Source organism: Hemitrygon akajei, chromosome 6 (genome assembly GCF_048418815.1).
Source record: "Hemitrygon akajei chromosome 6, sHemAka1.3, whole genome shotgun sequence".
NCBI lineage: Eukaryota > Metazoa > Chordata > Chondrichthyes > Myliobatiformes > Dasyatidae > Hemitrygon > Hemitrygon akajei.
In genome coordinates, this window is record NC_133129.1 from 13,109,792 (window position 1) to 13,123,136 (window position 13,345).

Below are 13,345 nucleotides of genomic sequence, written 5' to 3' on the forward strand. Positions count from 1 at the left end.
CCTTGCGTGGAATTCATTCAGTTCCATTATGGGCACAACTTTCCTACCATCAAGGACACCTTAAAGAGGTGGCATCCATTTCTAACAAACTTCAACATTCGGGTCATGCGCTCTGCTCAATGCTACCATCGGGGAGGAGGTACGGGGGCTGAAAGACACACGCTCAATGATTCAGGAAGAGCTTCTTCCCTCTGCCATCAGATCTCTGAACAACACCTCATTACTCCTTTCTTTGAACTAATTATTTATTGCTGTAATTCATAGATGTTTATGCTATTGCTACAAATTTCAGGTCACAGAGAGATACAACACTACAGCACAGAAACAGACCCTTCATCTCATTTAGTCTGTGCCAACTATTATTCTGTCTAGTCCATTGACCCATAGTTGTCTATAACCCTCTCATCCACGTACCTATCCAAACTTCCCTTAAATGTTGCTATCGAGCCCATGTTCACTACTTCCAGTGGCAGCTCGATCCACACTTGTAACACCTTCTGAGTGAAGTTTTCCCTCAGATTCCCCTTAAATATTTCACCCTCAACCCATACTTCCAGTTCTATTCTCACTCATACTGAGGGAATGAGCCTGAATACCCTATCTATACCCCTCAGAATTTTGTTTGCCTCTGTAAGATCTCCCGTCCTTCATCTTAAGAACTGCATTCAGTGGGAGGTTAAAGTCCACACGTGATACGTCACTTCGGTCTGACATGTTTTGCCTATTTCTGATATTAACTGCACCTTAACAAGAGTGTCTGAACGACCTGGTATCACACACCAGGTCAGGCCTGGAGTCTCTGTCTAGTTACACACTGGCATTAAAATCTTAAAACTGTTTTGTCTGCTTTTAATTGGATTTTCTGAAAATCTTTTCAAATCAATCAGTAAATACTTGCCAAAAAAAACCTCGGAAGAACTGCAGAAGTTGAGGGTGGGGGCTGTCACAAATCAAATGTAACTCTATCCACAGAACAGAAACAGGCCTTTCAACCCATTTGAGCCGGTGTGGAAATTCTGCCCCTCACAAGCTTTCTCACACCCTTCTCCATCTCATCTTCTAAATATGTTAGAACATAGAATATTACAGCACAGCTGAGGCCCTTTGGCCCACAATGTTGTGCTGATCCATTAAGCTGCTCCACAATCAATCTAACCCTTCCCTCCTACATAACCCTCCATTTTACTTGCATCCCTGTGCTTATCTAAGAGAATCTTAACTGTTGTTAATGTATCTGCCTCCACCACCACCCCTAACAGCGCACTCCACAAATACACTGTGTAAAAAACCTACCTCTTACATCCCTCCTGCATTCCCTCTGATCACTTTGAAAATATGTCCTCTTGTATTAGTCTTTCCTGCCCTGACTGTCCACTATCTATGTCTCTGATCATCAGTTCTCATCCTCCTTCACCCAAACTGAAAAGCTCGAGCTCGCTCACTCTTTCTTCATAAGACGTTCTCTAATACAGGCAGCATCCTGGTAAATCTCCTCTGTACCCTCTCTAATACAGGCAGCATCCTGGTAAATCTCCTCTGTACCCTCTCGAAAGCTTCAACATCCTTGCTATAGTGAGGCAACCAGAACTGAACACAATATTCCAAGAGTGCTCTCACCAAGGTCTTAAAGAGCTGCGACATTACCTCATGGCTCTTGAACTCAATCCCCCAACTGATAACGACCAACATGCCTTTATCAGTTCTTAACCACCCTATCAATTTGAATGGCAACTTTGAGGGATCTAAGGACTTGGACCCCAAGATCCCTCTTGTCCTCCACATTGCCAAGAATCCTGTCACTAATCTTATATTCTACCTTCAAGCTTGATCTTTTAAAGTTTTCACACTTCACACTTTTCTGGGTTGAATTTCATCTGCCAATTCTCAACCCAGAAAATGTCCCAACCTCTCAATGTCCCAATATAACCTGCAATAACCTTCTACACCATCCAGAACACCCCAGATATTCATGCCATCTGCAAACTTATTAATCCACCCTTCTACTTCCTCATCTAGGCCATTTACAGAATTCAAAGAGCAGGTAGAATGCACTCTACCTGTGGGCAAGCCAATTCTGAATCCATGCACAAGCAAGAGAAAATCTGCAGATGCTGGAAATCCAAGCAACGCTCACAACTCAGCAGGCCGGGCAGCATCTTGACGTTTTGGGCCGAGACCCTTCGTCTGGATCTTTTTCTCTCCAGTCCTGCTGAAGAGTCTCGACACAAAACGCTGACTGTACTCTTTTCCACAGATGTTGTCTGGCCTGCTGAGTTTCTCCTGAATCCATGCAGCCAAGTTTCTCTTAATCATTCCAGACCAGGAGTTCCTAACCTAATGGTATTGGTCCATGGGATTAAAAAAGGTTGGGAACCCCAGTTCTAGACACTTTATCAATAACATTAGACATAGGATATAGGAACAGAATAAGACCATTCAGCCCATTGAGCCTGCAGTACCATTCAATCATAGCTGACTTTTTTTAACCCTATTTTCACCTTCTTAAACCCCACCTCACCTACTTTACCAATCAGGAGTTCATCAGTCTCTCTTTAAAGACACCCAATGACTTGGCCTCCACAGCCCTCTGTGGCATCAAATTCCACAATTTCACCAGCCTCTGTTCAAAGAACCTCCTCCACACCTCAGTTTTAAAGGGATGCCCTTTTATTCCGAGACTGTGCCCTCAGATCATAGACTGCCTCACTAATTGAAACATTCTCTCCACACTCACTCTATCCAGGCTTTTCCGTATTCAGGTGGTTTCAATGAGATCCATCCTCTCCCAATCCTTCTGAAGTCCATCAAGTACAGACGTAGAGGCATGAAATGCTCTTTGGACATTAAGTCTCTAATTCCAGAGATCATTGTTGTGGTCCTCCTCTGGTCCCTCCCCAGGGCTGCACATCTTTCCCTTGCTACGGGGCTCAAATTGCTCGCAATATTCCAAATCCATTCTGATCAAGACCTTACAAAGCTTCAGCTGTATCCACTTCGGAGAGTAGGCAGCTTATTTGAAGTCTGTGTCTCTGGTGGTGCATACACCTTCAGTAACACACTCAAAGCCAAAGAATGATGTTTGAATTCACAATAAAACACCACAGAATGGTAAACAAAAGCAAAAAGAACTCAGGACTTAAATTTTTGAATAGGAAGAAACCAACAGACTTAGTTTGTAGGGCAGTTCTACAAGACCTTACCGAAGGATGGACTGGAATTACTGTATAAGGAGAAACCGATTGGGCTTTATTTTCCCTGGAGCACAAGAGTGTTAAGGAGTGACCCTAAAGTGGTTTATCAAATCATGCAGGGCAGGGGTGAATGGTCACAGTCTTCTTCCCCAGAGTAGGGGGAGAACTAATAGATTGGCTTTATTTGACATACTTGAAGCAAAACATCAAACCATACAGTGAAATGTGTCATTTAGTGTCAACAACCAACACAGTCCGACACTGCGCTGGGGAATGTCTGTACAAGAAAATAAATCTCAAAGTCATATATGGTATACAGACTTCGATAATAAATGTATTTATATTTTTATTGGGATACAGCGGGCAATAGGTCCTTCCAAGGCACCCAGCAATCCCCCGATTTAACCCTAGCCTGATCACGGGACAATTTACAATGACCAATTAGCCTACCAACCGGTACGTCTTTGGATTGTGGGAGAAAACCAAGAGCACCCGGAGGAAACCCAAGTGGTCACGAGGAGAATATACAAACTCCTTACAGGCAGCACCGGGAATTGAAAACGGGTCGCTGATACTGTAAAGCGCTGAGCTAACCACTGCACTACCATGCCGCCCCCAATTTACTTTGAACTCCACACGGAATGGTGTGCATATGACTTGGATTTTACACCAAATAAACTGGATGCTAGATTTAAGGACTGGACAGCTAAAGGAATAACAGTTCTTTGCAACAGTTCTTTGCAACTTTGAAAGAAGGAACACTGTTCAGTTTTGAAATGCTTAAAGAGAAGCACTTATTAGAAAAACAAGATTTTTATCGGTATTTACAGATGCGACAATATGTTAATAGGACACTTAAAAATATAACCAAGGCAAGTACATGCTTGATAGAGCTATTTAGAAAAGCATATAATTCAGATAACGGTAGTAGAATCATTTCAAGCATGTATAAGGGTTTGTCAAATCTTAAAACACATTCGACTTCATACATTAAAACAAAATGGGAGAAGGAAGGAGGGATAATTATATCTGAGGAAGAATGGACAACAATATGGAGGTATCAATGGAAGTGTACCAGATCACAAAAATGGAGGGAGTTTGGATGGAAAAACTTGATAAGACATTTTATTACACCCTCTCAGAAATCCCATTATGATAGCAACCTCCCTGTTTGCTGGAGAAATTGTGGAAATCAAATTGCAAATCATTATCATATTTTTTGGGACTGCCCTGTTATCAAAAATTATTGGAGGGTGATACACAATGTCCTACAAAACATATTTAAATGTGAAATACCCTTAGAGAGTAAGATCATATATTTTGGGTATATACCTCAAGAATGGTTGAAAAGAGATAAATATTTAATGAATATACTGTTGGTGGCTGGTAAAAAGACTCTTACTAGGAAATGGTTATCACAGGAGAGCCCAACTTTAAATACATGGATGGAAATTACAATGGACATTTACAAAATGGAGAAGATAAAAGCATCTGTTAATCATAAGCTGGAACAATTTGATTCATACTGGGGAAAATGGTTTAACTACATAATGCCTCATAGGCCTGATTTTATTCTCACAAATCAATGAATATGTTGTAAAAAAAGATCACTCCCTACTTCTACATAGTTTTTTTCCTTTTGCTTGTTTTTTCTTTCCACTCTTTTCTATAAGTGCATACCTCAGATAAATACTTTGTGGAGATTTGTGATATATATGATTATATGATATATATGTACAATGCCTGAAATACATCTTATGGAAATGTTTGTTTGATGATGAACTTCAATAAAAAATAAATTACAAAAAAAAAGAACTCCACACGGAATGAACTGTCAAGGGTGGTGGTATGTAGGCAGATGCGATGGAGGCGTTTAAAAGGCTCTTAGATGGGGACATGGGCATTGTGCAGGCAGAAAGGATTAGTTCAGTTAGGCGTTTAATTAGCTCAGCACAACACTGTGAGCAGAAGGGCCTGTACTTGTGTTGTACTGCTCTGTGTTCTATCGGCATGGGTAGGTAGCAATGCAGAGTTGAGGTTAGAGTGAGATCAGCATTGATCTGATTGAATGGGGGTTAGTCTTTTGGGGCAGAGTGGCCTTCTCCTGTCCCTAATACATATGTTCCTCCATAAAAAGGAGGCAACTGATATAGGGCAAGAACCAGAAGAGTTGTGCAGTGCACCAGTCTAAATAAGGAGCTTTAAAAGTTGCAAATGCTTTAAAAGTTCCCCCCACAAACTATCTGCCAGTTCCCCCCGAGTCAAATATAGTTAGTGAGTTAAAGTATGGACGAGTACCTGCTACAGGAGAAGGTTTCCGTAGCACCAGCCATCTATTTTTCCACTGGAGTTTCATGTAAAATAAAATACAACACCAAGTTAACAGAGCCGCCCGGCACAGACCATTTAGCTCAAGCCAACAACTTTAATTTTCCACTACGGCGGACCCACAAACCTTTTTCCCGTCTCTCAGTTTTACATGGCCCTCCGCGACAACTGAATCCGTCATCTTCAGTCATGGTCGTAAACAGCTGCAAACCTTTCAGGGTCACTTTCAAAATAGCTCGCTGATCTGAGCTCCCACAGCCCGGACCGCTCAGCAGAGAAGCTAGAGCCCACTGACGCCTCTCTCCAACGACCTGCTCCACCCCCAGGACCCAGGCGTGAGGGAGGGCTCTCCTCTTAAAGCAGAATGCTTCCCCTGAACTTTATTCGGAAGCAGAATCAAATTAGGTTTAATATCGCTGGCATATGTCATGAAATTTATTGTTTCGCAGCAGCAGTACAGTGCAAGACATAATATTTGTCAAAAACTATAAATTACAATAAAATATACTAAAATTAAATTAGTATGAAAAGAAAGCAAAAAATATTGAGGTAGTGTATATGGGTTTGTTATTCATTCAGACATCTGATGGTGGAGGGAAAGAAGCTGTTCCTGAATTGTTGAGTGAGTGCCTTTAGCCTTCTGTACTTCCTTTCTGATCATAGAAATGAGAAGAGGACATGTCCTGGGAGAGGGGGAGATCCTTAATGATGGATTATGTCTTTTTGAGGCAATGCCTTTAGATGATTCTGGTGTGTTTTTCCCTTTTCCACCTATCACTGTTGATTTTGTTTTACAAATTTATATTTATTATAAATTCAAGCCACTGCAAATACCATTGTACAATCACATTCCAAACAAAAACAAAATGGACTAAACTAACACATCCAAGTCCAAGTTTATTGCCATCTGACTGTACATACGTACAACCAAATAAAACAACGTTCCTCCGGACCCACAAAACATACAGTATATCACACTCAGCACATAAAACAAAATATTGCCACAGATAATAAAATATAAATCAAAATGCACGTGAAGTGCGTAGCACAGGTAAACAGTAACTCACATAATTAAGCCTATCATGGGACGTAGGCCGCTGACAGTACCTTGCCAGAGTCCTCAGTCTTTTGTGTTCTCTTCAGGTGTAGCCCATCTTCTTGGTCTAGCCTTCCTCCCCCAGGGATGAGGACTTTGGAGCTCCGCTGGCGTTTCTGTAGCGCTGAGTTTTTACGGAATGGGGTTGCCCACCCCATGCCTGACCCTTTTCCTTTCACAGCCAGGCTTGGGGCTGTCCATAGCAGAATTATGCAAACAGCACAGAATACAGTAAACAACTCACTGTCCCAGTGTGGCCCCATCCTTATTTATTCCCACAATGCAGTGATCAACTCTCTCAAAACACCTCTCAGTATCCTGTGGATGCTCGTGTTCTTTTTCCACAGCTACCCAGGCATGGATATACCCCCTGAACATTCCCAGGCAGTCCACCCAGATGGACTCCAAGACCCCAGGGACAGATTAATTAGAACATCCTCCTTTAGTTTGCCCTGCTGGGGGAAGTCACAGGCAGAGAACTTGGGACGGTACACTGGAGGGATAGGTTCTTCAGCTCTCGAAGTCCATGCTGAGCATGCACGGAGTCCAATATACATACACACGCACAAATATACTGAGTGTCCATGGTCTTCTCCTGCTGTAGCCTCCATCATTTCAAGGTTTGATGTGTTGTGCGTTCAGAGATGCTCTTCTGCACACCACGGTTGTAATGCATGGTCATCTGAGTTACTGTCGCCTTCCTGTCAGCTTGAACCACTCTGACTATTCTCATCTGACCTCCCTCATTAATGAGCTGATTTCACTCACAGAACTGTCACTCTTACTTAAGCCTATCACTCCTGCTGGGGCATGCACCGTCGAAATCAGCTCACCACAGTCCCCTGTCCTTTCAAGTTTTTCCCAGGTTTAGCCCATCTTCTTCTTTCCTCGCCCAGGGATGAGGTCTCTGGAGGTTCTGTTGGTGTTTCTGTAGGACTGGGATTTGTATGGGATGTGGTTGCTATCCCCATGCCCAACCCTCCTCCTTTCTCAGCCGGGCTTGGGACCATCCGTGGCGGAACTGAACTTCCACTCACTGGATTTTTTTTTGCTTTTCACACCACTCTCTGTAAACTCTAAGAGATGGTTATGCGTGAAAATCCCAGGAGATCAGCAGTTTATGAGATACTCCAGTACCTTATAAAGTGGCCACTGAGTAGTCTTCTGCTACTGTAGCCCGTCCACTTCAAGGTTCGACATGTTGTGCTTTCAGAGATGTTCTTCCATACCCCACTGTTGTAACGTGTGGTTATTTGAGTTGCTGTCACTTTCCCGTCAGCTTGAACCAGTCTGGCCACTACAGGCCCTTCACCCCTCAATGTTGTGTCAGCCTTTTAACCTATCTGTTGTGTTTGCTCATCTATTTTTTTAAGGTTTTCAAAGTATTTTATTTTGGAATTTTTTGTCACATCATTAAACTGAGTTGCAAATATATTAACAAAAAGACTTTTTCTAAGACTGTACAAATATCTGAAATTAAAAGGGATAAGCAACAGAAAAACAATCACTTAAGACAGCAAGTTACAGTTTTAAATGAAAAATGAAATTTAAAAAATAGACCAGATTTCACACATCCATGCACGTACACATCCACACATACAGACACACGTTGCATTTTCCATCTGGTTGCACAAAGGCTCCTGGTGTCAGGAAGACCATAAAAGGGCACCACCATTGTATGCAACCAGCATGTGCATTTTGCAGAAAAGGCTGCACTGCACTCTATGGTGAAATAAAGACAGGAGATGGGTGAGATGAGAGAAAAGCTCCATTCACAGCAACTAAATAACCAAATGCAGTACATTAGCCATTACGAACAAAGTGCTGCTCAGAAATGGCTGCCATTTTGATCACCTGTATCAATCACTGAGGTAACACCAGCCGCTGGACTTTCACCCCCTCTCCCCTTACCCCCTTTTAAGATGTTAAAAACAGCAGCATAATTGTGATCTTTGTGAAGGTCAAGTTTTGCATGAGCAGAAGTAGCAGAGGGAGAGGGGAGTTATGCAAGTTCACATTCAAATCATTTTTAACAATTCCATATAAAAACAAAGCCCCCTGTTCAACACAAATATTGTTGGGGCTGAAAATTAAAAGTTGTTGGTTATGGGCTTCCTCGCAACCCAATGAGTGGTTTCTCCAGCCTATGCTCATAATGTTGGCAAACTGCATCAGACAAAATGCTCAAAGCAGAAGTACAAACCTCGTGAGAGAGGAGAGGGAATGGCCAGGGAGTAGCAGCTCTTGCTCTGGAGCCATGTTTTGGTTGGGTTAGCATTTACAGATCGAAGCTCTCATCACTTTCCGCCGCATGTAACTGAGTGTCATCAGTCATGCTGCTTTCCTGGGACTCATCAGTTCCAGTTGTGTCATACTGATAACCCTCACTATGTTGCCCATCATTTGTTACAGGCTCCTCATCATCTGGTAAGTAACGTTTGTCAATAGCCTCTTTGATCTGGTTGTTGGCTCCTTTTGGATCAAGGTCCATGGCCCAGGAGAAATTCATCAGAGCCAGGTGTGTCTGCCCTAAGTTCTTATAAACCTTTCCTATTAGAAAGTATACAACTGACTCTTTGGGAACAATTTGCTTCAGTTCTTCAAGCTCCTGCAAAGCTGCCTTGTACTCATTTGCAAACAAAATGGAGGCTCGGTGGAATTTGCACAGGGGATTTTTGGGATCTATACTTATGGCTTTATTTAGTATTTCAAGTGCACTCTCTGATTTCTTTAACGCATGCCACACCACTGTAGCACAGTAACACAGAACTTTGGGGGTTGATATTAAAAGCCTTTCAGAAATGAATTTCTGCTAGATTGAACTTCTCTTGCTTATAGTAGATCATCCCCAAACCATACCAGGCATTATAGTGCTGAGAGTTTACATGAATTGCATTTCAAAAACAGGCCAAAGCTTTGTCCAACTCTTCTGTTAATACAAACTCGTGACCAAGCAAAGTGTATGCATAAGCAAAGTCTGGATCTACTTGAATGGCTGTCTGGAAGAACTTGATTGCTATAATCATGCTCTCGCTGCAAGCTGAAGCAGTTCCCTGCTGCACACCAAGCCTCTGGTGTATTTTTATCCATTTCTGTGAGATCCTTGGAAAGAAGGGAGAGCGAGACATCCTTCTGCAGGTGCCACAATGTGGTGGAATAAATCTCCATACCTTCCACTCGATAGCTTTCAATACTGATGCACCATCAATAACTCACGCTGAGACTTAGGAAGCGAGATATCGGCTCAATGATCCCCTCCCCGAGCAGCCGCTGCACCTCTGAATGAATAAAGGCCCTGTCCCCCGCGCTGTACCTCCTGCTTTTAGTTGCCACCGGTTTACAGTCGGGGGTCAGGTTGGTGAACAGCGATGGGGGAGGGATCTTGAGGGTGGAGAGGCTGCAAGTAGTGTCAGTAGCACAGCTATCGGCATGGAGCTGGGCGGGACAAGCCCATGGCGGTCCCAGGTGGTCGTTGTTCGGACTGGGCAGAAAAATAGGATGGTTGTGGACTATAGCCAGACCATCAATAGATTCACGCAGCTTGACGCGTACCCCCTACCCCGCATCATGGATATGGTCAACCAGATAGCTCAGTACAAGGTGTACTCGACAATTGATCTGAAATCCGCTTATCACCAGCTCCCCATCCGCCCGGAGGACCGCCCCTACACCGCCTTCAAGGCGGGCGGCAGGCTCTATCACTTCCTGCGCGTCCCATTTGGTGTCACAAATGGGGTCTCAGTCTTCCAGAGGGAGATGGACCGGATGGTGGACCAGTACAAACTGAAGGCCACATTTCCCTATCTAGATAACATCACCATCTGTGGTCGCGACTGGTCGGATCACGACGCCAACCTCCAACGATTTTTCCAAGTGGCCGATGCTTTGAACCTCACTTATAACAAGGACAAGTGTGTGTTCAGAACCACACGACTCGCTATCCTTGGGTATGTCGTGGAGAACGGGGTCATTGGCCCTGACCCCGACCGTATGCGCCCCCTGTTAGAACTCCCTCTTCCCACCACTCTCAAGGCCCTCCGGCAGTGCCTGGGTTTTTTTTTCTATTACACCCAATGGGTCCCCCATTACGCAGACAAGGCCCACCCCCTGGTCAAGTCTACCACTTTTCCCCTCTCTGCCGAGGCCTGCGCGGCCTTCAGCTGCATTAAAGGGGACATTGCCAAAGCAACGATGCATGCGGTGGACGAGACCATTCCCTTCCAAGTAGAGAGTGACGCCTCTGACGTCGCGCTGGCTGCTACCCTCAATCAGGAAGGCAGGCCAGTGGCGTTTTTTTCCCGTACCCTTCAAGGCCCTGAAATTCGGCACTCCGCGGTGGAGAAAGAAGCCCAGGCCATAGTGGAAGCTATTAGGCACTGGAGGCACTATCTCGCCGGCAAAAGGTTCACCTTGCTGACCGACCAGCGCTCAGTTGCATTCATGTTCAGCAACCAACAGCGGGGCAAGATCAAAAATGATAAAATTTTGCGATGGAGAATAGAACTCTCCACCTACAATTACGATATCCTGTACCGGCCTGGCAGGCTCAATGAACCCTCTGATGCCCTATCCCGGGGAACGTGTGCTAGTGCCCAGCTCAACCAGCTGTATGCCCTTCATGCCCAACTTTGCCACCTGGGGGTCACCCGATTTTACCATTTCATTAAAGCCCGGAACCTGCCGTACTCCCTGGAAGACATCAGGACGATGACCAGGGACTGCCAGATCTGCGCTGAGTGCAAACCGCACTTCTACCGTCCTGACACTGCGCAGCTTGTCAAGGCCACCCGCCCTTTTGAGCGACTGAGTGTTGACTTTAAGGGCCCCCTTCCCTCCACCGACCGCAATGTCTATTTTCTCAGTATTATTGACGAGTACTCGCGATTCCCCTTTGCCGTTCCCTGCCCCGACACTACTACCACGTCCGTCATAAAAGCCCTGCGCCAGCTCTTCACTCTGTTTGGATATCCCTGCTATGTCCACAGTGATAGAGGGTCCTCCTTTATGAGTGACGAGTTGCGCCGGTTCCTGCTAGCTAGGGGCATTGCTACTAGTCGAACCACGAGTTATAATCCCCAGGGGAATGGCCAGGTGGAGAGGGAGAATGCCACAGTGTGGAAGGCCACACTTTTAGCCCTTAAGTCAAAAGGGTTGCCGGTCTCCCGATGGCAGGAGGTCCTCCCTGAGGCACTCCACTCTATCCGCTCCCTGTTGTGTACGTCCACTAATGCCACCCCTCACGAACGCCTATTCTCTTTTCCCAGGAAGTCTGTCACTGAGACCACCCTACCAGTTTGGCTGACGTCCCCGGGGCCAGTGCTGCTATGTAAACATGCGAGGAGTAATAAGTACTCACCGCTGGTCGAGAGGGTTCACCTCCTGCATGCTAATCCCCAGTATGCCTACGTGGTCTTGCCTGATGGGCGGGAGGACACCGTCTCTGCCCACGACCTGGCGCCCGCCGGAGCAGCAGACCACTACCCCGTACACTCCACGGTAACTATGCACCCTGTACCCGAGGTGACACCGCACACACCGTGCCACACCCAGACTCCTCACGATGCTCATGTACCGGGCATCTCGTACGCGTCTATTCCAGGGACCTCGCTCACACACGAGGGATCCCTGACACCTCCAGTTGGGACAGAACCAACCCACTCTCCGCCTCCGGTGCAAACACCACCTCCGGCACCTGTGCCATCACCACCTCCGGCACCTGTGCAATTGCAGCCGGAGCTACGTAGATCGCAGCGAACGATTCGACCACCTGATAGACTTAACCTGTAAATATACTTGGGGATTTTTTTTTAAATAAAGGGGGGCGAACCAGGGATCATTGAGCCGATATCTCACTTCCTAAGTCTCAGCGTGAGTTATTGATGGTGCATCAATTTTATTGACTGGAAGAATAAACAGCACTACATCCTGGGGAAAATGAGGGAGAGCAGCAGCCCACAGTCGCCTTTATACAGGGGTCTGTGGGAGGAGCCACAGGGGCAGTCAGACGGGTATATCTAGTTCACCACAAATACGCCTCATTTCTGAAAGTATCCTCTCTGCCTGCATGTATTCAGCCAGCTCAAAGTGTGCTCTTCCTATTTGAACAGTACCCAACCAGTGTTGTAGTGATGTGAAGGCAACTGGATCAGGATACCAATTGCTTCCTTACAGCTGTAAGAACAAAGTGCCAAATATCCTTTCCCCATCTCACGCAGAAGGTTCATCAGTCCATCTGCAGCTGCTTTTTGTACATTAAAGGCCTGCATTTGAGGTGTGACTGAGGATATTTTGCCTTCAGGGATCACCGAGTCAAGTTTACTGATTTCCAAGCTGTCGTTGAGGTTTGCCTGTGTTATACCTCCTTTACTGATTTTGTTTTTTGGCTTTCTGTTGGGAATTTTAGTTGGAAACTTCATCTTCAGCTTTTTACTATTCTCCTTTGTAGTTGAACTGGCACTTGTAAAGAGCCTGGAACTTTGGCGGGGTGGTGCAGTTGTAGGGGCTGTGCTTGTTGGAAATAGGACCTGCGCTGCACTGGTCTGTTGGCCTGAAGTCTGCGTCTGAGTCAGCGGAATTGGAGTTACATCACGGCTGTAACTCCAGGTGACGAGCACAGGCCTTTAGTGCTCGGCCAGGTACCCCATCTGGGCCCGGTGCTTTCCTTGAGATCACACTCCTGAAGGATGCTTTCACGTCGGCCTCAGAGTCTGAAATCACAGGGACATCGGGA

General features: G+C 45.4%; 1 protein-coding gene and 1 pseudogene across 3 annotated transcripts in view; both read right to left on the bottom strand.

Annotated features, from left to right (window-relative positions):
- dok7b (docking protein 7b) overlaps nt 1-5,797 on the bottom strand; it is a 112,347-nt gene extending 106,550 nt beyond the window's left edge. For all 3 annotated transcript variants that reach the window (XM_073047899.1, XM_073047898.1, XM_073047900.1), the window contains exons 1-2: nt 5,647-5,797; nt 5,490-5,535 (exon numbers count right to left, since the gene is read on the bottom strand). In XM_073047899.1, coding sequence (XP_072904000.1) covers nt 5,490-5,535; nt 5,647-5,700 — 100 coding nt within the window. In that variant the 5' untranslated portion in view covers nt 5,701-5,797. The remainder of the gene's footprint in view (nt 1-5,489; nt 5,536-5,646) is intronic.
- A 3,096-nt stretch (nt 5,798-8,893) lies between these two features.
- Nucleotides 8,894-13,185, bottom strand: LOC140728693 (cell division cycle protein 27 homolog; annotated as a pseudogene).
- Between the last annotated feature and the right edge of the window lie 160 nt (nt 13,186-13,345).